This window comes from Crocuta crocuta, unplaced genomic scaffold, assembly GCF_008692635.1.
Source record: "Crocuta crocuta isolate KB4526 unplaced genomic scaffold, BGI_CrCroc_1.0 scaffold167, whole genome shotgun sequence".
Classification (NCBI taxonomy): Eukaryota; Metazoa; Chordata; class Mammalia; order Carnivora; family Hyaenidae; genus Crocuta; species Crocuta crocuta.
The window spans coordinates 5554450-5581994 of record NW_027532406.1 but is presented as its reverse complement, the minus strand read 5'-3'; the positions used below and the strand labels follow the sequence as shown (position 1 = coordinate 5581994).

Genomic DNA, 27545 nt, shown 5'->3' with positions numbered 1-27545 from the left:
CACAGGGAAGCGGGCCTCAGGTTCGCCCCACAGGGGCCCTCCAGCCTCCTCTTTCACAGCAGCGGGGGTGGCAGCCCCTACTCGGGTTCTGAACAAGACCTACGGAGTGTCGTTTGGAGCTCTGCCTGCACGCCACCTGCGTGCCACAGGAGGCACCGAAGCTGCAGGCGCCCAGGGAAATAAGGCAGCTGAGAAAAGCAGGCGTGGTGGCTCTTTGGAGAAGGTTTCTCTCGTGGGGCACCCCCTGGCTCCACTGTGAGGTCACGTGGGAGAGCAGGATAAGCAAGCAAGGTGGAGATACCAAGGCAGAAACCCCCCCCCCTCCCAACTCTTCTGGTGCGTATTGGTTCCCTATTGCTGCTGTAACAAATTACTGCCAATGTGGTGGCTTGAAACAACACAAGTGATTCATCTCCCAGCTCTCAAGGTCAGAGGGCCAGGATGGTCCCAGAGGACTAAAGTCAAGCCGGGAGCTGTGTCCCGTCTGCAGGGTCTAGAGGGAGAGTCCATGCCTCAGCCTTTCCGTGCCTGTGGCTGCATCACTCCAGGCTCTGCGTCTCCCACCACCTCCACTTCTCTAGCCCTCCTGCCTCCTCATGAAGACCCTGTGAGGACCCCTCCCCCCACTTAATCCAGGGCTGTCAAGGTCCTCAACGTATTCACATCTGCACGGCCTCTTTTGCCGTGTAAGGGAACATAATCACAGGTGGCAAGAACTGGGGCATGCGACATCTGTGGGGGGTCATTATCGGCTGACCGTGTGGCGAGAAGTCATTCACTCGCCCACTCTGTGTATAGTTTTGACACCTCTGGCCGCGTGCCAGGACTATGTTGGATACTGCTGGGGACGCAGTGGCTCCCAGGGCCGTGCATGCACTAACTCATTCAATCTTCGTGGGACCCTTATGAGGTAGAGGCTTTACCAGTATGAGTCTGCCATACCAAGGGGGAAACTGAGGCACGGAGCAGTTAAACAACCTGTCCGTGGTGACAGAGCAAATAAGTGGCAACGAGGGCACCAACCAGAAACAGATGGCACATTCAAGTTAGGATAACCAAGGAGGCTTTATTTGCAACAAACTGTTTACAAAGGTACAGGACGCGGTAGGGAAACCTCAAGGGGCCGTGCAGGACCCCGGGGTAAGAGCAAGGAGCTGTCACCGGCAAGACAGTCATGCAGAGACTGCCTGCAGAGAAGGGACCTCGGGACGACAAGCACAGCTAGCCCGAGGTGGACCTCATGGGGAGGTGCCAGTGGAATACATTCACTGAGCTGCTCCTCTCTCTTCCCCTGATCTGCTGGGGGGCTCCCCACTGGCCACACCCAACCACAGCCAGAGGGTGAGAGAGGGTAGGATCAGCATGGAGAGCGGACCCAGAGGGAAACAGAAAACATCATGCCCCAGGCCTGGGCATCTATGCTTTGAACATCTAACAGCTCAGCCTTTGATCTTGCAGGTCCTGGTTCAGCCTGATCACAAGGCAGGCTGTTCCTCACCTGGTGGGTCCTAGGCTCAGGGTGACATCAGGGCTCGATGACCTCATAGTAGAGCCCAAGAGCCTTAAAACACTGGCCTTGGTAATCCTCTCTCTATCCCGTCCTATTCTAGCCTAAGGATACTAAAGCTCCATAATACTTGGGATTCCTTTAGTTCTCTGCTTGGGGGGCTGACCCACTGCCCACAGCATGTGCATAGTCTTGGCCTTTGCCCCGCTGAGCTTGGCCAGGTAACCCCACGGGACAGACATCCTTGAGGACTGAAGACGAAAATGGATGCGAAGGCCACAATCTCCTTACCGCCTTGGTATCAGGTAGGAACTCCTCTGATCACCAGCAATGGGGAGCTGCCCCCTGTGAATGACTCGGGTGAGATGGACCCTCCCAGGCCCCATGCCCCCAGCGTTGGGCTGTGTAAAGGGCACCGGATGTGTGCCCAGCAGAGATCTGCCTGACCCCCAACTAAAACCAAGGCGTCCGAGGGACCACTGCAGCGTCTGCCCTGCTCTCCCTGTGTGGTTTAGGATGCCGCCTTCTCTCCTCCTTCAACCACTCAGTGTCATCCACTGAAGGAAAGGAAGCCAGTGGGCCGAGGCAAAGCAGTAAGCACAGGGAGACACCCCCGGCCCCCATCTCCCACTGCTTTTGGGTCACCTGCACCGGCTCCTTCTTGACGGACTCTCTGAGGACCGCTCGCTCACTGGTGATGCACCATATCCTCTGCTCTGTAATGTTCCGTCTTGTACTGTTTTTAGTCCATCTCCCAAACACACCTCCCATCTTCTTAAAGGATGTCTTGGGAATTCCCCCTTTTCCTTCTGCCCAGTGACCCCTTCAAGCCATTTCCTCTGGAAGTTTCTGACTCCCCAGTATTTTGGGCTGTTAGGTGGCCCTAATCAATCTGCTTGGTGTCCTTAGAAGAGAACGTCAGGACACACAGAGAGACCCAGGAAAACGTGCACACAGGAAGGCCGGGTGGGGACACAGTAAGAACGCGGCCACCGGCAAGCCGAGGAGGCCGGCCTCGGAAGACACCAAACCTCCAGAACTGTGAGAAGTCAACATGAGCATCCCAGGCCATGGTGCGCCGTCGTGGCGACCCCCGCAAACCGACACACCCACCCACCCAAAGCAGGACTCACTCATGGCCCCTCGGCCCGCCAGGCTTCGAGGAAATGCGTGCTGCGTCACCCCTCACACATTAACGTGGCTGTCCACGCGTATGCATGCCTGCCCCCAGAGACTGGGAGCACCCCGAGAACCACATCTGGGTCTCTGTCGTCTCACCCAAGCCTCAATGGCGGGTGCTCGCAGGGGGAACTGACACGACACGTGTGGAACCGTGAAGGCTCAGCGCCCAGTGACTCTGGACCCTTGGGCTCTCACTCACCAGCTGGTGCTCGCAGGCAGGCCACAACAGGTGCTCCTGGGGAACGGCTGAGCTGAGTTCAAAGGCGGGCTGTGTGAGCGACTGAATACACACGCAGACAACGGCCAGGCCAAACATCAACACACAAGTCTGGCCCACACCCTGCAGCGCCCTGCCCAGGGAGCCAGCCCACTAGCCGTGGTGACCAGCCAAGGCGGCTGCTCTGCTCCGGGTCAGACTTTCAGGGAGTCAGATTGCCGTCCCTTGTGACGGCCCAGGAAGCCAAGTAACACTCCCGTTCCAATCGGCCCCGAATGGTCAGGACTCGATTACAGCTTCCCTGATTTTTGTTCCAATTTCCAACGTAAGGCAAACTCCAGGAAGTCGAAACGTCGCCTACCCAATCATGTCGGATGCCCCCTGCAAGCTGGCCCGCCTCCAGCTTCCGCTTTTATCCTCTACAAAGCCTTGCTGCCCCTTGGCTGCCATTGAGTCTCTGCCAGATGCGGCTGCCAGCTGCTCACTCTCCTGGCAGGAGCTGGTTCTCAATAAACAGCTCTGCGTCTCATCTGGGTGCTCTTTGTGGATTTCCACAGGTGTGTCTCGCGCACCTGCGGCCTGGAAGACCTCGGACACAGTCAATAAAAGGAGCAGAATGGTTTGAATGAGGAGGAAGTGGGGAGAAAGGTACGTCGGAGAAGAGGGGACAGAAGAATCAGAGTCTGACCACAAAACCCACTCCACAGAGTGCACCTGCCCTTTGGCTTTCTCAGGTTTTGCTCTTTCCTCCTATAAAATGGGTGCAGGACATCAAGGGGATGCAACCCCGAGGAGGCTATGAGCCCAGCAGAAGACAGTCCCTGGGGCTCCCTCAGGAGATGGTGTGGCAGGGAGGGAGGGAGCAGATGGCTTTCTCCCCTGCACCAAGGCAGCCCACCTCCTCTCCCAAGAGCCACAAACAGGGAAGAGGAAGCCGGCAGGCCTGGGAGGGCTCAGCAAAGCCTATTCCAGCTTCCCCTGCACACATAAAAGGAGAGAGTTTTTCTATTTGAAAGAGAAACGATAATAAAGCCAGGCCTAGAGCATGTCTTAGGGAGCTGGGAGCTGGGCGACAGTTTTTCTATTTGAAAGAGAAACGATAATAAAGCCAGGCCTAGAGCATGTCTTAGGGAGCTGGGAGCCGGGCGCTGCTCTCGGCTCCAGCCCCTCCCTGCCCCTGGTCACCAGCTCTGCCAATTCTGTGAAATGCAATTACTAGGCACATCACAAAGGCTTTTCCTTTGTAATCGAGGGTGGTGTGGGGGAGTCAGCAGCTGCCAGGCACACGGAGGGGGTTCAAGCTGCATCCTACAACAGACTTCTGACCAGAAGGGTATCTTATGATAAGTATATTTCCACAGCTAAGATGCAAACACAGTGGGCTCTGGCCACATTTCTCTGGCATGTGTCACTGTGCCCCCTGGAGAGGGCTTCTTGATTCACTCCACAAGGCGCTGTCCAATGTCAAGTCCTTTGAAAGCCCTTGCTTCCCACCCACTGCCATGCCACTCGCAGGAAGAATTAAGGTTTCTTCCCATTGCTCCCAGCATGCGGGGCACGCCAGCATCACAGAACTTGGTGTGGCAGACAAGTCTGTTCTGTGACCCTGGGCTCCTTCCGGGAGAGAGCTGGTCACCCAGCCTCCAGACACAGGTCTGGAATATGACAGGTGCTCGGGGGGACATTCAAGGAAGGAAAGCACAATGAACCTCTTCTTACCCGAAGGAAGCATCCTCATGACTTCCCTTCCTGGAGGTCCCAGCCAACCCCCACCACCCATTTTTTATCTTTCCACCCTCCGCGAAGCAAACATCTCCAGGGGACCCTTGGGCTAATGCAGGAGGCCTGAGAGGGCAACCTTGGCCTGCAAGGGGGTGCTGTGGCGAGGTCTCTGACAAGCCTCAGTCTCCCTGACCTTCCTTTTCCATCCACGGAATGAGATGGCAGAGAGAGAAAGCTCTAATACACTATGGGAGATTCTTCCGAGTGATGGGCCATGGGCAAAATCTACTGTGCAAGGGTGTTTTATTGACTTCCATATTCCAGGAAAATTGGTAAAAATTCACACAAAACCCCTATTTCTGGCTTGTACTGAACGAAACCGAGCATCCCCACCCACAGCAGCCCTCGCAGCAACGGAGAGGGGCATGTGTGCCACAGTCCCCACCATTCCTAAACCAAGACATGCACGGCTCGCCTGCTAGTCCCTCAGGCAGTGGCAGGTATAACTCCTGACCCGTGGCCTCCACTTTGGCTGCTGCCACTTCAGAATGAGTGCTGTAAGTTTCAAAAGATGTGTACAAGGCCCAGGCCATATGCAGACATTCTGATCCAATCGTTCTGGGGGCAGGGCCAAGGCAACTGTGTTTGTAGAAAAGTTCCTCAGATGACTCTGATTTCAGCCAGGGCTGACCGCCGCAGCCACTGGGGCCTGCTGGCTGTGAGGGCCCATTGCATCTGTGCAGGGAAGCAGCCACCAGAAAAGGAAGGATGGGACAGCCTGGTTAAAGGTGCCCGCAGTGCCCCTGGGGAACCACGTCCTGCCCTAGGACCCCCCTCCCCCACACTGTTTAGGCACAAATGCAGCGAGCCCGGTGAGCTTCACTCGGGATCGAGCACACAGACCTTGCGCTGGACCCAGCTGGTGGCTTTTCCACGTCCTGCCTACAGCTTCCTCCTGAGCACTCTACAAGCTGCTTTTTGTCCCTGGGACCCGCTGGCCGGTTCATGCCTCCCTCTTCCCTCCGAGCTCTGCCCAAGGCCCCTGCATCCTCTAGAAGGCCCCTAATCAGCCGTGGGAGGTACGCTTGCTCAAGTCCCTCCCACTCCATCAGAATCTGACCTATTGATTTCTCTAAACGGGCCCTTAGACCTATTTCATGCCCCTGTCAGACAGAATTCCGGAAGGCAGGAATCAGCTCGCCCACCCATGGCTCACTGAGCAGGGGATTCTCGCAAAAGGACAGAGGGGCTGCTCTATGGAGAGGGAGGCGGGCACTGCATCCTGCCAGCCTGCCTGGAGGAGTCACTTCCAGAGAATCTGCCATGCCCACCTGCCGGTCTCCTGCCCGTCGCCTCCAGGCACCTGTGTTCACTGCGCTGGGTGGGCCCAGCAAACACCAACGTCCCTGGCATCTGTCACTCCTAAACTGGGAAAGCAGTGCTAGGCTGGGGAGGGGGACGGGCTCGTTCAAGTCTACTGAGAAACAGCTACTTGTGGGCCTCAGGACCCCAAACACTCCACTGGACCCACACCTTTCACCGTCAGTCAGTCTGACTCACAGCCAGCTAGAGGGAGGAGTGAGACTGAAAGGCTTCCAGGCTGCAGGGGGGGGCACAGGTCCATCCTCGAAGCCTCCCCCAGGGAATGATTTCCTGTCTGGCTGACCGGGGCCTACCTCGGAGCTGACAGAACGTGGTCATAAACTTGCTGGTGAGGGACTTGAGCTCGTTGTTGGCCAGCGTGATGAGGTGGATCTGGTCGGTGACATTCCGCAGGACCTTGTAGATGCCAATGGGGAAAGAAACCAGCTTGCACTCGGCCAAATCTGCAGCCAAAGAATAAGGACAGGGCACAGTTGGCCATAGCTGCACAGGGACTTGCCCTAAACCACAAGGCCCCGACCCTGCCTCTCCTCCCCCCCTCCTTTCCTCTCACTCATCTCCCCTGTGCCAGGCTCAAAACCCTCTCTCTTCCAAGAGCCTTTGTCACCATGGGTCACACTTCTCCCTCTCTCGCATCCTGAACCTTTGGGTTTATTCCAGCACCTTGTGTCGTAGCACGGCCTATGAGCTCACGTGCAGAAGGAGAAGCCCACGACCAGCTCAAGTGCAGAAGCCCCTCACGACCAGCACTCAAGGCAGCGTCCTTGAGCTCCTGCAAGAACCTGCCCTCTGGAATCACCAAAGGAGGCAGCCGTCTTCACACTTCATTCTAACACTGTACTTTGAAAACAGGCGCTTCACAAAGGCTTTGTGGTCTAACCCTCCTCCCAGCCCTGTCACTCCGAAGGCAAGCCCGCACAAGAGGCAGCCAGGAAGCCGCTGAGGAGAACCATCTGGCAGTTTCCTAAATGCTTAAGCCTGGACTTATTACCGCACGACCCAGCCAGCATTCCACTCCTAGGTATGCACAGGAGAGAAATGAAAACATAGTCCACACGAGGGGCACCTGGGTGGCTCAGTCAGTTAAGCATCCGACTTCGGCTCAGGTCATGATCTCACGGTTCATGGGTTCAAGCCCCGCATCAGGTTCTGTGCTGACAGCTAGCTCAGAGCCTGGAGCCTGTTTCAGATTCTGTGTCTCCCTCTCTCTCTCTCTGACCCTCCCCTACTCACGCTGCCTCTCTCTCTCTCTCTCTCAGAAATAAATAAAACATTAAAAAAAAAAAGAAAACACACATCCACATGAAACACATCATATGGGAATGTTCACCGCAGCATTATTTACAATACCTCTAAAGTGCATACAGCCTAAATGTCCATCAACAGATGAATGGAGAAGCTAAACGTGGTATCATCCAGAAAAAGAATACTGTTTGGCAATAAAAAGAAGCAAAGTACCCATATACACTACAGCATGGATAAACCCTGAAAACATTAGCTAAGTGAAAGAAGCAATCACAAATGATTGCATGTTTTATGAGGACACTGACATGAACTATCTGGAACAGGCTAATGTACAGACACAAAAAGAAGAGTAGTAGTTGCCTAGGGCTGGGGGTCCTGGGGGGTGGCAACTAAGGGGTGGGGGCTCTAAACCTGGATTGTAATGATGGGTTGTAATGCACGACTCTGTGAATATACAAGGGCCACTGAATTGTACACTTTAAGTGGGTGAACTGTATGGTGTGCGAGCTCTTTCTCAACAAAACAATTTTTTATGAACATACATTAGAAAAGAGAGGCACTAAAAGCATAGAAGCTCAGAAATTAGGCTCTCCAGCTCATCTAAGTCACTTAAATCCCCTGAGCCTCAGTTTCCTCATCTGTGGAACAGGGGTATTATCATCTACCTGGCAGAGCTGTCAGGAAAATTCAGTATAAAAAGTACTAAACGTGGTGACAAAGTACCAGGCAGGTGCACGGGGGGAACGCTGTTTCTCTGTGCCTCCCCCACTTTACCCTCCCCTTCCTCCAGCCAAATCTTGATGCTTTAAGTCCAGCCCCTATCCCACCTCTTCGGAAATCTTGGATCACCTCCATTACTGGGGATCTCCCTCTAACCCTTGAACCCCAGGGGCCCTAACCGACTCAGACAGCACTGTCCCATCTCTCTGCACTCTTGTCTTGCCCCCAAAGAGGCTGGACTCTCCCAGACCCCTAAGCCTTTAAAGATTGCTCCAAGGGGCACTTAGGGGGCTCAGTCGGTTGAGCATCTGACTTTGGCTCAGGTCATAATCTCGTGGTTCGTGGGTTTGGGCCCCACGTCAGGCTCTGTGCTGACAGCTCAGAGCCTGGAGCCTGTCTTCAGATTCTGTGTCTCCTTCTTTCTCTGTCCCTCCCCCACTCACACTCTGTCTCTCTCTCCCCAAAATAAATAAACATTGAAAAAAAAATTTTTAAAGATTGCTCCAAAATAAATATGCAAAATTCAATTAATATTCCTACATGCCAACAATAAATTATAGTTTTTACAGATCCCATCCTGAACAATAATGCAAAGTCTATCAAAATTATCATAATTGAAGCCCTCTCCCTAATCTGCCTCACAGACTTTCTACTCTCATGCTAAGAGCAGCTCAAATGTCACCTCCTCTAAAAAGCCTTCTCTGACTGCCCTAAGCAGTTAGTTGCTCCAGCCTCTGAGTCTCACAGAGCATGAAAGGGACCTCTTCCTCCTGCACTGTGTTAACCTCTCTTTGTGTCCGCTTTCCCCCTGGACCAGGAAGGCCTCCAGAGCACAGGGCCAGCAGTGCCCAGCAGGCTGGGAGGGCAAGGCAGGTACTGGTGACCTCACTGAGCTGGTCTGAGGAAAGACAGGGGACAGGTGGGGTAAGGGCAGAAGCCCAGATGACTGAGGATCTGCAGGTGTCTTCTGTAGGTCATCCTGTTAAGAAGTGCTTTCACTGCCTCCCCTGGTCCAGGGCTGTGCCAGGTGCCTCCAGCTCCGCCACCATCCAGTGTCAGGCGCTGCCTCTTATGTCAGCTGGTAGTGCTGGCAGAGATGAGGCCTCCCGCCAGGGAGGAATGAAGCCCCAGGAGTCGGACTTTCCGTAGAGGTAGAACAAGGTCTGGAAATGGACTGGCTCTGTAGGCTCGAAGCTCAGGGCAACCTGGGAATTCTAGAAAGGGCAAACACTTACAAACAATGAGCCCCTAGTGCTTCGTGCCAGATGGGCAGAGGGCTAGAAAGGAGTCTCTGTTGTGCTTGTAAATCCAACAGCCTCTTGGGATAAAAGCAACAGATCTCATTCAAGCTAGAAGCAACATCAAGGAAAATGTCAGAGCTCTCCCTTTAAAATGAAGAGCAAAGTAAGGCTCCCTTCCCATACCGGTATCCCTGAATCTGGTCTTAGAAGTTCTGGCCAAAGAAACAGAAAACATAAACACTGGAAACAGAATGATTATGGGTACAGGAAATGGCTGCATCACCTCAGAAAACCAAAGGAGGCATCTGACGGACTATGCAAATTAAAAAGGTCTCGGTGAAGTGGCTCATCAAAATAAAAACGCAAAATTCAGTAATATTCCCATATGCTGGCAATAATATAATTTTTAAGGATCCTATTTCAAATAGCAATAATAATATAAAATATATAATCAGAATGGGAAACATATCTGATCAATATTAAGAAAAGTAGAAAAGTTCACAAAGATATCTTCAAAAACTGATTTGTATGTGAAGATACAGAACATACTCATTAATGACCAACAACTGAAATGAGATTTTTTTTCAGAAACCAGTTTATAGATTGCTTTCTGTAATTCCTACTCAAAAGTTAGAAATTTTTTTAACTTTAAAATCCAAAACCATTTTTGGGGGACCTGGGTGGCTCAGTTGGTTAAGCATCCAACTTGGGCTCAGGTCATGCTCTCACGACTTGTGAGTTCGAGCCCCACATTGGGCTCTGTGCTCAGAGTCTGGAGCCTGCTTCAGGTTCTGTGTCTCCCTCTCTCTCTGCCCTTCCCTCACTCATGCTCTGTCTCTCTCTCAAGAATAAATAAACATTAAAAAAATTTTTTTAATACAAAACCATTTTTTGAAATGGTTTTAAATTCCAGCAAGGGGAATAAACAAGTAAGTCTCCCTAAAAATAAAAAGGTAGGGTAGCCAGTATTATAAGGCTACAATAATTAAACTGAGGACAATAACCTCCTTATACCATACACAAAAATAAATCCAAAATGGACAAAAGGCCTAAACATAAGACAGGAAGCCATCAAAATCCTCAAGGAAAAAGTAGGCAACAACCTCTGTGACCTTGGCCGGAGCAACTTCTTCCTTGATATGTATCCAGACGCAAGGGAAACAAAAGCAAAAATTAACGATTGGGACTTCATCAAGATAAAAAGCAAAGGAAACAATCAACAAAACTAAAAGGCAACCGACGGAATGGGAGAAGGTATTTGCAAATGACATATCAGATAAAGGGTTAGTACTCAAAATCTATAAAGAACTTATTAAACTCAACACCAAAAAAACAAATGCCCAGTGAAGAAATGGGCAAAAGACATGAACAAACACTTATCTAAAAAAGACATCCAGATGGCTAACAGACACATGAAAAGATGCTCAACATCACTTATCATCAGGGAAATACAAATCAAAACCACAATGAGATACCACCTCACACCTGTCAGAATGGTTACCATTAACAACTCAGGCAACAATAGATATTGGCGAGGATGCAGAGAAAGGGGATCCCTTTTGTACTGGTGGTGGGAATGCAAACTGGTGCAGCCACTCTGGAAAACAGTATGGAGCTTCCTCAAAAAGTTAAAAATAGAACTACCCTATGATCCAGCAATTGTACTAATAGGTATTTATCCAAAGGATACAAAAATGCTAATGTGAAGAGGCACATACACCCCAATCTTTATAGCAGTGCTATCAACAATAGCTCGATATGGAAAGAGCTCCAATATTCATCGACTGATGAAGAGATAAAGAAAATGTGGTATATACACAATGGAATATAACTCGGTGATGAAAAAGAATGAAATCTTGGGGCGCCTGGGTGGCTCAGTTTGTTGAGAGTTGAACTTCAGCTCAGGTCATGATCTAACAATTCATGAGTTCGAGCCTCACAGCAGGCTTGCTGCTGTCAGCACAGAGCCGGCTTCAGATCCTCTGTCCACCTGTCCTTCTGCCCTTCTCTCTGCCTCAAAAATAAACATTAAAAAAGAAAAAGAATGAGGGGGTGCCTGGGTGGCTCAGTCGGTTAAGGATCCAACTTCAGCTCAGGTCATGATCTTGTGGTTTGTGGGTTTGAGTCCCACATCAGCCTCTGTGCTGACAGCTCAGAGTCTGAAGCCTGATTCAGATTCTGTGTCTCCCTCTGTCCTTCCCCAGCTCGTGCTCTCTTTCTCTCAAAACTAAATAAACATTAAAAAAAAATTTTTTAAATGAAATCTTGCCATTTGCAACAATGTGGATAGAACCATAACGTATTACACTAAGTGAAATAAGTTAATCGGAGAAAGACAAATACCATATGATTTCACTCATGTGTGGAATTTAAGAAATATAACAGATGAACACAGGGGCTAGGAAGAAAAAATAAGATAAAAACAGAGAGGGAGGCAAACCATAAGAAGACTCTTAAATACAGAAGACAAACTGAGGGTTGCTGCCAGGGAGGTGGTTGGGGCCTGGGCTAAATGGGTGATGAGCATTAAGTAGGGCACTTGTTGGGATGAGCACTGGGTGTTCTACGTAAGGGATGAATCACGAAATTCTGGTCCTGAAACCACTATTACACTATATGTTAACTAACTTGGATTTAAATAAAATTATTTTTAAAAAAACAAAGAAAAATAGATTACAGAAAGAAGATAGACTGGAAAATGTAGTCCATAATAATAAGTCATGATTTAAGAAGTACTAAAGAAGGCCTCACAAATAAATTGGAGAAGGGGAGGATTAATAACGGGTATCAGAATAACCAATGAACAGTTCTGGGGAAACAAAACAGAGACTCTCAATTAACCTAAAAATCAAAGTAAACTCTAGAGAGAATTACACTTGAAATATTTTTTGAAATCAAAGAACAAAAAAGCCAGAAGTCAACAGAACTTTTATTTTTTTAAGGATTTTATTTATTTCTAGGAGAGAGAGAGAGAGAGAGAGAGAGACAGCGTGAGGAGGGGAGGGTCAGAGAGAGAGGGAGTCACTGACTGAAACAGGCTCCAGGCTCTGAGCTGGCAGTCAGCACAGAGCCCGACGCGGGGCTTGAACCCACGAACCGCGAGATCATGACCTAAGCGAAAGTCGGACGCTTAACTGACTAAGCCACCCAGGTGCCCCTCAACAGAACTTTTTATACAACCTCTTAAGTGGAGACTATTTTCTAGACCGAGGAGCCATAAAAGAATAACAAAGATCAACAAATCTAACTTTATAAAACATACAGAACAGAAACCCGGATGCTTAACAGTCAGACAGACTGTGAAAAGGATCTATAAATAGAATAAAGAGTAATCTTTAGGGGCGCTTGGGTGGCTCAGTTGAAAGAGCACATGACTCTTAATCTTGGCGTCATGAGTTCAAGCCCTATGCTGGGTGTAGAGATTACATAAATAAATTTAAAAACCTTTAGGGGACGCCTGGGTGGCTCAGTCAGTTTAGTGGCCGACTTCAGCTCAGGTCATGATCTCATGGTTCACGGGTTTGAGCCCTGTGTCCAGCCCTGTGCTGACAGCTCAGAGCCTGGAACCTGCTTCAGATTCTGTGTCTCCCTCTGTCTCTGCCTCTCCCCCCCACCAAGCTCTCTCTCTCTCTCTCAAAAAAAAAAAAATTTTTTTTATCCTTATTTAAAAAATTTGTCTTTATCATTTAAAATTCTCAATACAATTCAACTGAAAAAAGTAAGACCACCAGAGAGATGAGAAAAGAATGTAAGATGTTCACAAGGATGAAAACATAATTAGTAAACAAATAAACACATGGTTCTTGAAATGTATTGCCAAACTGCTTTCCAGAGTATTTATGCAAATTAATATATATTCTGTCCAATAAGTAAGTGGATCATTAAAAAAAATATATTTGCTAATATGAACAGGGGAAATAACATCCCTTGCTTTAATCAACTCTTTCAATAATGAGACTGATTATCATTCATGGTTAATTAACCATTTTTATTTCCCTTGTGGCAAGTCCTGCTCAGTCTCTTGCTATTCTTCTATTTGGAGTTCTGGCATTCCAACCTCCCTACCTCCACAAATGTTGGTAGAGCTTCTTAGATAGTATTATCAACCTATGCTCATTCATGGTTTTTCTTGTTTAACAGTTCAAGTTACAGCATTTTAAAAATAGGTATTTATTTATTCAGAGAGAGAGAGCATTAAATGGGGAGGGACAGAGAGAGAGGGAGAGAAAGAGAATCCCAAAAATGCTCTGCACTGTCAGCACAGAGCAAGATGTGGGCTCGAGCTCACAAATCAGGAGATCATGACCTGAGCCGAAGTCAGATACTTAACTGAGCCACCCAGGCACCCCTCAAGTTAAAGCATTTTAAAAAGCAGAATAAAAAAAATTTTGTGCACTATCATAGGCATAAAACTAGGTAAAAAAGTACATATGCCTGGGAAATAAGATCAAAAGGAAAATAACCAGAATGCTCAACAGCTGTGACAAAGGATTTGAGCAATTTATTGCTACTTACAGTCCTGCTGTTGGTTTTATATAAAATAAGCAAAGTACCACTACATATTTAAATAAAAATACTTTTCAAGTATACACAGTGATAATTTACTTTTAAAACAGGAAATTATTATAAAAATAGCTTTTATTGGAAAAAATAATCTGGCAAACTCAAGAATAGACTGAGGGCAGCCAGTTTTCATCAGTAAGAGAAACAAGCTCCATAAGAGAAAGAAACTGTGTACTGGATTGGAGAAAAAGCTATGAGATGGAACTTTCAGGACTGAGGCACCAAGAGTCAGTTGTGCAATGCACCCCCAGCCCCTGCAGTGGTAAGAGAGTGCTCACGATGCATGCAGAAGCAACATAAAGCCACAAGGCCATTCAAGTCATTTCCAAGGGTCCTCAAAGCAGCTGTCTTCCCCACGTACATCAGCCCAGAAACCCCCAGCCCCACAACCTCCTTCCTCCCACCCCGGCCACCCACACACTATCCCAACCTCACCCCCTTTCCAGTCTCCAATTCCAGTAACACAGGCCTCTGCAGCCTCCGCTGGCCAACCAACCTAAGTCACAGAAGCATATGGCCGCCACATGTGAAGGGTGCCCAGGGCCTGGAATGTATTTACAACTGCTGCTTTCATTCCCTTTCCCAAATAGTCCTACTGTGTGCCAGGCAGTGCTCTGCGCTGTGCTCACTGGCTTCCCTAGGCTCTTTTTTGTTCTTAGGGATGTTCCATCCATCCTCTGACCTCAGAGCTGCCCACCAGTGGCTGGTGCAAACATGCCCGCCCCATCCAGGCCACATCACCAGCCACTAATGCTGCATGGGGACTCCAATCCTTGCTGAGAGGACAGGTCCACGATCCTGGGAACAGTTCCCCATAGTGTCTGGGACAAACATATGGAGGTCCAGGTCCCAGACATGCGGGAGCAGATTTCAACCTCGCCCAGTCATCTTCCCATCTGTGCACAAGAAGCCATATACTTCATGTCCATTCCTTGGGGGATGGGACTATTAATAACCCTAAATAGTACCACTCACTATTTCACACACACTAGGCCAGAACTATCCTGTCTACACATGAGGACACTGCAATTGAGTGACTTGGCCAAGGCTATACAGCTAAAAGTAGGGGAGTAAGATCTACGTTTATTTATTTATTTTGAGAGAGACAGAGAGAGCGAGTGGGGAAGGGACGGAGAGAGAGAATTCCAAGTAGACTCCATGCTGTCACTACAGAGCCCAATACGGGGCTAAATCTCACATGAGATCATGACCTGAGCCGAAATCACGACTGGGATACTCAACCAACTGAGCCACCCAGGTACCCCTGGGGAGTAAGATTTGGATGGTTAGGCTGTTCAGGAAGCCATGGGTCCTAACCATTCTAGTATCCTGCCCCCTTGAGTTAAGGAGTACATAGGTACCTGCCTGTAGGCTGAGCCAGAGAAAGGGGAGTCTATGCAGAGTATCTCAAAGGGAAACCAGGGCCTTGCCTAAAAATTCCTCTAGATCTTTGCAGTTCAGAGCCTGTGATTCTGGGGACAGAGGCCAGTCATCTTTTGTTCTCAGGAAATTCATCCCAGGTGTAATTCAGAGGATGGGCACCATCTATACCTGCTACACCTGGCTGCAGTAGAGAAAAGCATCCTCAGCTGACCCAGAGGACACAGCAAGGACATGGCTAAGAGTCAGGTCTCACCAGGGGAGGGCTACCCCGCCCAGGGAGGAGAAGGCCCAGACTGGACACAAGTGAGTAATCCTTAGGAGTCCAGGGGAGGTCTTCAAGAAGAGGGTCCCATTCTCTATGGGTCCTCAGAGCTGACAGTACAGGAATGGTGCACCAGTCATTAAGAAAAGGCTCCCATGTGAGGAAGTGAGCATCACATCATGGGGTATGACCAAGCAGTCACCACACAGAGGATTTGTGAACCACATGGAGGCCAGGGCATCTCAGAGATCTCACTCTCACTCAAGTCAATGAAGCAAGCACAGCTAACATCACTGAGTATCTACTACGTGCCAGACACGGTAATAGGCACTTCTCATATATGAACTTGTTAAAGTCCCATAACAACCATGAGCTCCCCTCACAGGTGGCAAGTGAGGCCTGGCAAGTTGCCCAAGGTCATTCTGCCAGGGTGCTAAAGGACAAAGAACGCAAAGGTGTAAGTAGGGTGACCAACTTGTCCTGGTTTGCCCAGAACAGTGCCCGTGTCGGCACTGAAAGCCCTGCATCCTGGGGGACTGCTCCACAGTCCCGGGCAGTTCGAGGAGGCTGGTCACCCTTGGTTCAGGCTGGATGCCGATGGATAAGAGATTACGAGAGTCAGAGAGGAAAGAGGGAAGGCAACCCGCATGTGGGCCATGGCCTGAGCCGAGGCCCAGAGGGCTTTCATTCTCTGGGACTCCATCTTTGAGCCCTGCCTTGTCCTACACCTCCCTGGAGCCCTGCCCCTGCTCAGCGAGGCCTCAGAGGGGGAGCCTCTGGCACAGGAGCACCTCATGCTACTCGGTGGTGCGTGCATGCCCACAGACCCCACCAGGGGGTTCAGGGGGACTAACAACCGGGCAGCACCAGCATCTGGACAGCAGCTGGGTTCGAGCATGCCTTTCTGCGGTGCCCTCCCCCAGTGCTGATACCTGAGCTGCAGCCGAGAACAGGGAAGCTTGCGGGGAGGCACTGTAATAAACACGAGACAAAATTATCTGCATCGTTATAATTATTATTGCAAGGAGGCAAAACTGCATCTCCCCAAACATCTAATTAGCATGGTGCTTTGTGCTAATAAAGCAGCTTTTATTCACAAGGCACAGGTCTTTCATTAAAAGTTATCTTGCTAATTCTAATGAATGCCTATGGAAAGTAACTGTAGGAAGAACCAGGGTGAAACAAGCAAAATCCAAGAAGTAAACAAAACCCATTGCAGGAAGTCAGGAGGGCCCGGTGCTGTTTCTCACAAACACAGAGTTCTGACCCCTGCTCACTCTGTACTGAGGGCTGGGTCTGATGACAGGGCCCTGCAGGGGATAGTGTAGAGGGGAGTGGAGCCCCTGCCAACCAAGGTACAGGCCCAAAGCAGCAAGTGTCAGGAACTCATGGGCTCTGTGGCCTGGCCAAGAAGCAGGCCCCTAAGGCTGCGCAAGGAAACCTGGAGCCAGTGTGACCTGATCTTGCGCAGAATGTCTCATTTCCCCATAATCCTTTTTTCACAGAATCTCAGAGTTGGAAGGAGACTGGAGGTCATTCAGCCCACGTTTTCCAAACTTCCCAGTAGGAATCATGTGGAGAGGGTGGTCCTAGAATAGCCTGCTTCAGTAGGTCTGGGATGACCAGCAGGGAATCTGTGTTTTTAATAAATGCTCCCAGGTGATTCTTACCAATAAGCAAACCTGGGAAACCCTAATGTAGCCTTCAATCTCAGACCTGAAATTCTCTTAATGTTTCCACCAGAGGGCTTCAAGTTCTCCTTGAATACCTCCGGTGATGCGGAGCTCACCCTCCCTTCTACAAAATGGTTTTAACTATTAGAAAGTTCTTTCATGTGCTACATATAACTGTTACTCTGCCCTCTTGGATCACACACAGTAGATCTGCCTTGACATGACAATCCTTTACATCAAGGAGGATAAAGGGCATTATAAGCTTTGCTCCAGGCAAAGTACTTCAATCCCCATGGCCTTAGATGTTCCCTCTAGAGAGTCAGGACCAGCCCAACTCAGAGCGTGCCCCAGGCAGAACTTACTCTTGCGCAGTCTTTCAGTCTGTACCACATCATTTGATGCCAGCTGTGTGCAGGAAACTGTGCTTGGGGCTTCAGACTCACAATTTCATCTACTCCTCATAATCACCCTGTGAGGTCAGTTCTCTGCTTACCTCTATTTAACAGAGGAGAAGACCAAGTCACAGAGAAGTTAAAAGGCTGGATTGCTCAAGGTCATGTGACTTATCCAAGGTCACCCAGTTACTGAAATAATAATATTCATAAAGTGCTTCCTATGTGCGAGTCATTGACCTCAGCACTGTCATAGTAACCCTTAACCTTCAAAACAGCTCCATGCTGGGTACTATCACCACCAGCCCTGGTTTTAGAGGAAGAGTCTGGGGCACAGAGCCACAGGCCTGGCTGTGGCAGAGCTGCCCTTCAGTGCATGACCCTAACCGCTGTGCACACTGCCTGCCTAGAACCGAGAACTGGCACTCGGCATGGAAGACTGCTCCGAAATGCAACCAGAGGCTGTGTTTCCAATGAGCAGACCAATCTTCTGAAGCCTGGTGGGTCCCTGGAGACACTGGTACACTGCAGCTACGTGGAACTGTACTAAGGCGACTTAGAATTTAAAGAGCTAACAGAAGACTTATCTGACATCAAGAGCCTGGTTGTGTCACTACCGTCCGTGGGACCTCAGGCAGGCGGCTCTGGCTCGCTCTCATCCCTTCGGTTTGCAGCCAATGCCAGGGATGAACTCCATCATCCCCAAGACCCCTCCCAGCTGCCACTGCACATTCTAGCTGGTGGTTTTCGGATGTGGCCACACTGCGATCACCTGCAGAGCTTTACAGACTCTGGATGTCTGAGTCTCCCTCCCAGAGACTCTGACTTAATTTGTAAGAGCTGGGGCCTGGGAATCGGCGGGTTTCAATGCTCTCCTGGTGATTCTCCTGTGCAGCCGTGGCAGACTCCACACTACACTACTGCCTCTCACACCGCAACGTGCACACAGACTACTGGGCACCCTGCTCAGGCAGGGCTGCTGTTGCTGCAGGTCTGGGACGGGCCCTGGGAATCTGCACTTCTACCAGGCACGTCCAAAGACCCCTTTCAGTAGCAAGGGCTAGGTCAACAGTGGTTCTCAGAGTGGGATCCCTGGACCTATGGAATCAGCATCACCCCAGAACTTGTTAGAAAGGTACATTCTCAGGTCCCAGCCCAGGCCTATGGGATCAGAGGCTCTGGGAGCAGGTGCCAGATACCTGTGGTTTAACAAGCCCTCCAACTCTGATGCCTGCTCCTGTTCGAGAATCACTGGCACAGAGGGACTAGGCCTCTCACGAGCAGTGGTTACCGGCCCTGATTAAGGACAGTAGTGGTGGCAATAGGGACAGTAGCTCACATTTAGTGAGAGCTAGCCAGCCCGGGACTGTGTAGGGAGCTGAGGTTGGCTGGTGTGCCTCCTGCTTCCCCTAGGCCATGCTATTTCAAAACAGCCACTGTCTTCATTCTTCTCTCTGACTTTGTTCATGTTTCCAGCTCTGGAAGAGCCACAGGCAACCCTTAGTGTGAAAGAAGCCCTGGGCTAGGCTCAGGAGGCCCCCGTTCTCATCCAAGCCCCTCTGCTATCAGCCACGGGTCTCAGGGAAACAGCTTCTCCAAGGGCCTGGTCTCCTCTTCTATGAAATGAGAGTTGGAACTATGAAATTTGGGGCACCTCGGCCAGGCTGGACATTCTGTGACTTCGTGATTTTACAAAACAAAGGCTCTTGGCCCAATACTCCTGTCAAAAGGGAGAGGCTGCAAACCGCAGTCAAATGTTTCTGAACTGTCTACCTTGGAACATGCTAGAACGTGCACTGTAATGGGGAGAACTGAGACTTGCTGAAGTTGGCTACCCATGCCCATGAGTACAGAGCTGGGATTAGAATCCAGAGTAACCCAACTCCAAAGTTCCTGGCCTTTCCACAACACTACATTAGTATATACTACACTATGCTCACTCTCCCTACCATGGTCAGAAGTCCTGGAAACAAAAAGTCCTGTAATCATAGCTTACCCTTATATGGCACTTCCCATGTACCAGATGTACCTGTGTACCTAAGCCTGAGACTTTTCTAAGCATTTGACACACTCTAACAACCCATGAGATAGGTATTATTACATTCATCCCCATTTTATCACCATGGAAACTGAGGCAGAATACATAAACAGAAGACCAGCAGCTCAAACCCAACCCCTATCCTGAGAGAGTTCAGTTAACAGCATAAGACATGGGATCGTGTGTGAGGACATCAAAACAGAGGCCCAGTGCAGCATGGGACTCTCATCCAGGAGGCTGATGGAGAAAAAAGATTTTTCTGGACCATGAAAATGAAAACATAGACCAGTGCCTGCAGCCCTGCCAGAAGATCAAACTCCCAGCACCTCCAGGTAGGCCCAGGAGCCAGGGGAGGGGGCTGGCCTCCTCAGGGGAGGGGGCCGGCACGCTGGAGCAAGAAGCAGAACCATAGACGGCCGGGCCTCCGTGACTCGGCTACTGGTCCCTGAAATGCCACTTGGTCTCCAAAGCTGGGAGATTTGGGACACCAAGGGCAAGCAAAACACAGCAGGCATCAAGGACAGGCAGCGACGCTTCACCACATAAAATCTGCCGGGATTTCAGCAGTTACCTGTGCACGGTGTTTACCGAGCTAACTAGCTCCGGAAGATTTGAGAAAGGATGCCTGGCCCCACTCCCTCTTCACAAACCCCCATCCCCACAGACGGCTCTCAGGTGCAGGGATTCCGCTGCTATTCAACTCCTGATCTCTAGCCTTTCCCTGTGTCATGCCACCTGGAGAGAAAAGGTCACAGGAGGAGCTCACAGAGGATCGCAGAAGTCCAGAAAGTTCCAGCACAACAGCATTTATGCTGGGCCCTGGCCCGTAGGCAGAGAAGGGCAGAAAGGCACTTCAGGAGAAGGGGGAGGCGGGCATGGTGTCTTCTGGGATGTGGGCAGACCATTTAACTTGAACGTGGCTACGGGTTTGGGGGAGTTGTTTCTGTTACTTCCTACTTTATAGATCTCCGCATTGTGTGATATTTTTATAATGAGCACTCATTACTCCCTACTAATATCCTCAATGTAAAGAGAGTGACATCCTTCAGGTCCAGCTACCCACGGGAACATCTTCTCTCGAGTACTAAGAAGCTGGGTCGGTAGAGATGGTCCTGATGGGGACCAGGAGACTGGGGCTGCAATCCCATCAAGGCCAAGCTTGGAGGGGTTGCTGCAGAGCACAGATGACAGCTGTGATGGATGCCACACACACGGGAACCAGATCTCAGAGGTGCTTCCTCACCGATTCCTGCAGAAGCCCCAGCCTCTCCGGGAAATGCCATGAGTGCAGGGTTGTCTGCCTCGGGGAACAAGGCTGAACCTCTGGTCCCTGGCTGGTGGCCATCACACCAACCGTCAGCACACGCTCTAGCCACACAAGAGCCAGAGACCTAAAAAAGAAGAGGTGGCTGCGGGGGCTGAGGAGGGGTGCACGTGCTGAGAGCTCATGCTCCCTCAGGATCCATACCTAGGCTTTCCTCTGCCAGGGCTTTTCTGCCGTGCGATTTCAGGCAGGTTCCTTAACCCCAGCCTCAGTTTCCTCTCGAATAAAATGAGAACAAGAATTCATGCAAAAACCTGTATGTGCACATTCATAGTGGCATTATGCACAAGAGCCAGAAAGTAGGAGTAGCTCAACCTCTATCAATGGAGCAAAGGATGAACAAGATGTGCTATCTCCATACAACACAACATCATTTGGCTGTAAAAAGGCGCGAAGTACTGATAGGACATGGATGAACTGCGAAAAAGGTGGGCTGCGTCAAAGCACCCAGTCACAGAAGGCCACATTCTCTATCACTCCACTGTGGTAAAATGTCTAGAGTACGCAAATCCACAGAGACAGGAAGTAGGCTGCCAGGGGCTGGGGGAGATGGGAAAAACAGGGAATGGCCGCTTCATGGTACAGGGTTTCTTCTGGGGGTGATGACAGTGTTCTAAAATCGATTGCACAAGGGGCGCCTGGGTGGCTTAGTCGGTTAAGCGTCCGACTTTCGCTTAGGTCATGATCTCGCGGTTCGTGGGTTCGAGCCCCGCGTTGGGCTCTGTGCTGACTGCCAGCTCAGAGCCTGGAGCCTGTTTCGGATTCTGTGTCTCCCTCTCTCTCTGACCCTCCCCTGCTCGCACTCTCTCTCTCTCTCCTAGAAATAAATAAAACATTTAAAAAAATAAAATAAAATAAAATAAAATCGATTGCGGTGAGGGCTTCACCCAGCCCTGTGAATCTGATAAAAACCACAGAAGGCCGCACTTTAAAATGGAGGGATTGATGAATATGAATTATTCTTCAATTAAGAAAAAATGAGAACAAGATGATCCAACTAACTAGCAGGGTTGTTCTGAGAATGAAATAAAATGTCCCCGAAGGGCTCGGCATGGAGGGTGGCAGGCGGCATCACTCAGGGAACAGGAGACGCGCCGCGGGTGTGCACACACCGCCTTTACGTGGGGGTCCGTTACGAGGACGGGCTTCGGCTCCGTGCCCGGCTGCAGGAGGAAGGCCTGGCAGGCCCCTACTGGAGCGGCCGCACTGCAGAGAGACGAGCGTGCCCAGTGCTGTGGGGTCTGGCGCTTGCCAAACAACCCCTCGTCTTCCTGGCAAGCGAGCCAATCAACAAAACCTGTATTTAATTAAAATCAGAAGTAAATAAATCCCACGCAGAATACAAACAAATGACACACAGCCACTGTCTGAGATATTAAATTATTTTAATTTAATAGATGACTGACTCACTGCTAACAGGTTGAGACAAAAGGGAATAGAAACAGCAGTCACAATGATGCCGACGGTGTGGCCACCAACACCTCTGAGGCGACCAGAGCCGGGCCAAGCGGCGGCCACAGGCTGAGCCAGACCCTCGAGAAGGCTGGACAGGCCCTGAAGCCTTCTACAAAGGTAACAGCGGCCAACACTGACTGAGTCCCTTCCCTACACAATCCTGAGAACAACCTCAGAGGGAGGGCATTATTATCAGTCTCCTTTTGCAGATAAGGGAAACTCAGGCTCAGAAAGGTTAAGAATTTGTTCAAGGTCACACTAAGTAAAGATAGGGCAGAGCCTGACTTCCTCTGAGGATGTTGTCCCAAAGGGTGAATCTGGAGATCTGGATTCTGATATGTTGCTGCCCTTAACTTATCAAGTGACTTCGGGCAGGTCACTCTTGAACTTGAAGCTCCTTCTGTGTAAAATACAAGGAATGAACTTGGCCCATCTCTCTCCAAGTGTGGGACACACAAAACTGGTGACTCCGGACCAGACTTCTGAAAACATAACGTATCCATGAACCACTGGAGGTCTTGTCCTGAATCAGCATGTCTGGGCTGGGCCCTAGGAATCTGCATTTCTAATAAACTTCTTGGCAATGCTGACCTTGCTCCTTTGAGAACCTGGACTTGGATGGCCACCACGATACAAATGACAATAAGCCAGACGGTGAAAAATTCCTATTTCAAACTCTCAGTCCAGAGCTGGTCATCACCCTTTAATCTTTGCTTTAGCCCCCTTTTCATTTTATTTGTTTTTATTTTATTTTTTTTACGTTTATTTATTTTGAGAGAGAGACAGAGAGGCAGAGAGAGAGAGAGGGAGAGAAAATCCCAAGAGGCTCCATGCTATGAGCATAGAGCCCGATGTGGGGCTTGATCTCATGAAATATGAGATCATGACCTGAACCAAAATTGAGTCAGAGGCTAAACCGACTGAGCCACCCAGGTGCCCCTTTTTTAATGCTTTACCCCCTTTTTTAATGAAGGAGCAGATTTGAGCCAACATATATGCCTAAGATTTCATAATGGTGTTTTGCTTTCATATTTATTTTTATGGTTATCAACTACTTATGAAAAATTATATTGATTTTTCCATTTGCAGTAATGATATAAAGGTCCTTTTAAATTTTATTTAAGCTAATGTCATTTTTTTTTTAATGTTTTTTATTTATTTGTGAGACAGAGAGAGACAGCATGAGCAGGGGAGGGTCAGAGAGAGAGGGAGACACAGAATCTGAAGCAGGCTCCAGGCTCTGAACTGGCTGTCAGCACAGAGCCCAAAGCGGGGTTTGAACCCACGAACCGTGAGATCATGACCTGAGCCGAAGTCAGCTTAACTGACTGGGCCACCCAGGCGCCCCTAAGCTAATGTCATTTAAAGAAAAACATTAAGCAACATAATCATGACTAATACTTTTATAACGCTGAATATATGCCAGCTGCCATTCTAAACACCATGTATAAAGGTGTAATACAATTTTCACCCTTACAACTCTAGAAAATGAGGACCTTTTAGAGATAAGAACATTGACACTTAAGTCAGATCAGACTTAACTTGATCAGAGAGATCAAGTAACTTGCCCAAGGTCACACAGCTAAGGAGTAGAGAGTGAGGCTTCCAATCAGGGCAGCCCAACTTCAGAGTTGACCATATTATTACTCCTACAGATAAGGTCAGCTGGCCCTCTGACATGGTGAGAATTATCAAGGTCACCTGCAACATGGTCGAAGGGAGGTGCACACTTGTTTCTTGCTGGTAAGAACAGAGTCCTTACCGCGCTCCTGTCTTCCCCACCACCTGCAGCGCCCAGCCCAATGCCCCATCCACAGTAGGGACCAGTGCACACCCCAGAATTAATCTCCCTGGTCTGACCTGCTGGGCACAGAAGCCTTGGTGCTTAGTGGTACCCTTACCGCAGCTGGGGCACTGGCCATGGGGCAGGAGTGCACACATGCATGTGGACATCTCTGGGGGTGATGAGACTCCAGACAGCTCAGCTCGCCTGGAGCCCACTTCTGAGCAGTGCAGATGGCAAGGGGGCTGCGATGGACAGCGGTGGGGGACTGCACAGACCCACAAAAGCAGGGCCCCGGGCGCATAGGGCTGCACGACAATAGAGCTGTATGGTTACCAACTGACTGATTTTTCACCTTTCCTCAACACAATCACTCAGGGCTTGAGACAATGAGGAATCCAGTCCCGTCAGGAATGAGTTCTCGGAGCAGTAATTGGGCTTCTTGAGGTCAGAGCTGGATGAATGGACCCAGGGAAGGGCAGCAAACACTTCCAAACAGTACCTGGCTCCGTCAAACACCAGTGCCTGTCCTCCAGCCCGCACGCCCCGCCTCCTGCCCCTGGAGCTCGCTCGCCGCCTGGACTTCATTCACGCCCTTCCTTCTCTCCTCTGCCCCCACAAATCCTCAGGATGGCCAGCCCCACCTGCCCTAGGAAGGGCGCCCTAACCACCTCACCTCCAACTTCAGGACACCTGCCGTAGTGCTGGTCATCCTCTCCCAACTGCTAAAGATCTGCAGACTTGTGTCTGGGACCCACGGCCCAGATCTGGCACCGAGCTGGGCCAACACTTTCGAACTCAACCATAGCCCTCATCACTGAGAAGCTTTGCCTTGGGATTCTCCCTTTGTAAAATGGGGGTGCAAAGGCCCTTTGGGGGAATGAAGTAAACAATGAGCTAATATCTGTCTTAAGGTTTGAGTTCACAGCAAGAACCATGCCCTCTGTGGTCAAGATCTGATTCCAACTCAGATGGTCTTACTGTTTCCTGAAATCAGCCTTGAACCCTGGAATCCACCTTGACGATGACCACGGCTGTTCCTCTGCCAAGGAGCCCCTTTCCCTGGCTCTGCACACTGACCCCGCTTCCACCCCCATCACCAGAACACCTCTTCCCAGTCAAGGACCTTCAGGACCCCGTGTGCCCCGCAAGAGGAACCCGCCCTCCGCAACCCAGCATTCCCACCGAGGGATCTGGGTCTGACCTCCCCTTCCAGAAGTTCCTCATACAACTCGTCGAAGTTCCCATCCTCCAGCCAAGCCAGACTGCTCACTGTTCCCGGCAAACTCTCTTTACTTCCCCACCTCTGTGTTTTTGCTGGCACTATTCCCTCAGCCTCAAAAACCTCTCTCGCCAACACCATGCTACAAGGCTTTGTTTGAAGGCTCCCTTTCCACGAAGCCTTTGCTCATGTCAAGTGATGTCATGGCTCCCACCCTGGAGCCCCCCGTCTGTCTGTCGCGTGTCTATCCCCCTCTGTCTGGATGCCTGCCCTGCATGTGTAGATGACTAACGTGAGAGTTAGTAACAGGTTTAGCTTGCCCTTCCTGGCTGGGCGGAGATCTCCCTGAGGGTAGGGATCGGGTCCCACAGAGGGTGGGGTGGGATATTACTGAGGGTCTGGAAGGCCAACAGATTCAAGTACAAACTCTAGCACAAGACTGGCTGGCTGTGAAAATCCAGGCAAAAATCCAGTGCTGCTCACAGAGCCTCAGTTTCCCCTTCTACAAGTGATGTGAAAACACCGCCTGTCCAGAGCTGTTGAGAAAATCAGATGCAGTCATTCATTTGACAGATACCTCCTCAGTACCTGGTACATGCTCACACTGTCTGAGGATATGGTGGTGAGCAAGACGGGGGTCCCTGACCGCCCCAAGCTCACACTCTAGTGTGGGGAGAAGAGCAGTAAACACAAACACCTGAGACAACAGCAAGCAGTAATAGTGCTCTCAGGGAAGTAAAACGGTGTGATGGCAGACCAGGTAACTGAGACAAGGACCATTTCCTAGGGTGGTCAGGAGGGCTTCTCAGAGGAAGTGACCCTTAGAGGAGACAAGGATAAGAAGGAGCAGGGCATGCAAAGATCTGGGCAAAGGACAGCCCGGCAGAAACATGGGCAAGCACATGGTGTAATGGAACACCCGCCAGAGCTCCCTCCTCCTTCCCTTCCCTCCCCTCCCCTGCACAGCGTTACACAGACAGGCACGTCACATGGTGAATAAAAACCCACCTGACAGAGTAAGGAATCCTGGGGATAAATTGGGGCATGACAAACACATGTGTCTTAGCAAAACCCAGTCAACCAAGATGAAGCGTGAAAAGGCTACTGAATTCAACCTCATCTTCAAAGACAATGACCTTCTGCCGCACCGGCGTCCCAGAAGAAACCACGGTCCCCAAAGCTGTAAAGAAAGGCAGAGATCTCTCATTCCAGCCAGTCCCACATTTGCGGCCTGGGGTGTGTCGTGAGCTCCACGGCCAGGCCCCTCCAGGGCCTCAGCAGCCAGCGCCACACCTGCGTTTCTGGAACTATTTGACTTTCATAAACTCCTCAGTCTTGCTGAATTACCTTTCCAAGGCTAACGCTTTCCTTCTTGGGCGATGCAAGCTCTTGATGCCATGGAAGGCTCTGTTTGGCTCTCTCTCTGAGGCAGAACTGTTTCAGTCTTCTGCCAACAGGTATTTTTTGAAGCGCATTATTAGTCAAATGATTTCGATATTTCTCTTCACCTTCAAAAAAACGCCTGCTTCAAGCACCAGCGACGCTAGAGCAGCCAGGTGTGGGGCGGGGAGGCTATGCTGGAGGGAGAGGGGAAGGAGGTTCTGGGGGCTATGAGGGACCCCAGAATTAGGGTGAGGGCTGAGACAGACAGGGCTGCTCCCAGGTGGCATCTCTTTCACAAAAGTCTCCTTTCTAGTCCCCTTGCCGTGCACCTCTTCAGGGCTGGGGGCTCCCAAACTCATCAGAAACCCTTTATCCAAATGGCCCAGACCTCCCTATTTCTGTTATGGCACGACCAGGCTTCACACTGCATGCCCCCACAACCAGTCAGCCGTGTACCCCCTTCCACAGCCTTCCCTGCCAGACTCCCGCCCCCCGGCCCCACTCAGAACAAAGCCACACCAGCACAGGCCAGGCACACGGAAGGTGCCATTCCCTGGTTTCCCCCCGCTGCTCGGAGATCTGTCTGAGGCCCAGCGGCGACCCTCCCAAACTCTACCTGGACCCTGTGACTCCCTGCTCAGAAACTACCAGATCAAGTACAGCAGAGGCACTCGGGTCCCGTTTAATGTATGGACCTCAGATGCTGAGTGGGACTTTAGCATCTGAAGGCACGTGTCTCCCTACAACACGGGTCTGCTGTCCACAGCCAGTGACTGCCCCGGACTCTCAGCCATCAGAGCAGTCTACGCCCTGCTGCTGGTTAACACAGAGGTAAGAATGTGAACTTGGC

General features: G+C 50.3%; 1 protein-coding gene across 1 annotated transcript in view; it reads right to left on the bottom strand.

Moving 5' to 3' along the window:
- Positions 1-27545, bottom strand: part of LRRC20 (leucine rich repeat containing 20) — an 88451-nt gene that overhangs the window by 38361 nt on the left and 22545 nt on the right. Inside the window, exon 3 of the mRNA XM_077778669.1 lies at positions 6305-6454. Within this exon, the coding sequence (XP_077634795.1) occupies positions 6305-6454 (150 nt within the window). The remainder of the gene's footprint in view (positions 1-6304; positions 6455-27545) is intronic.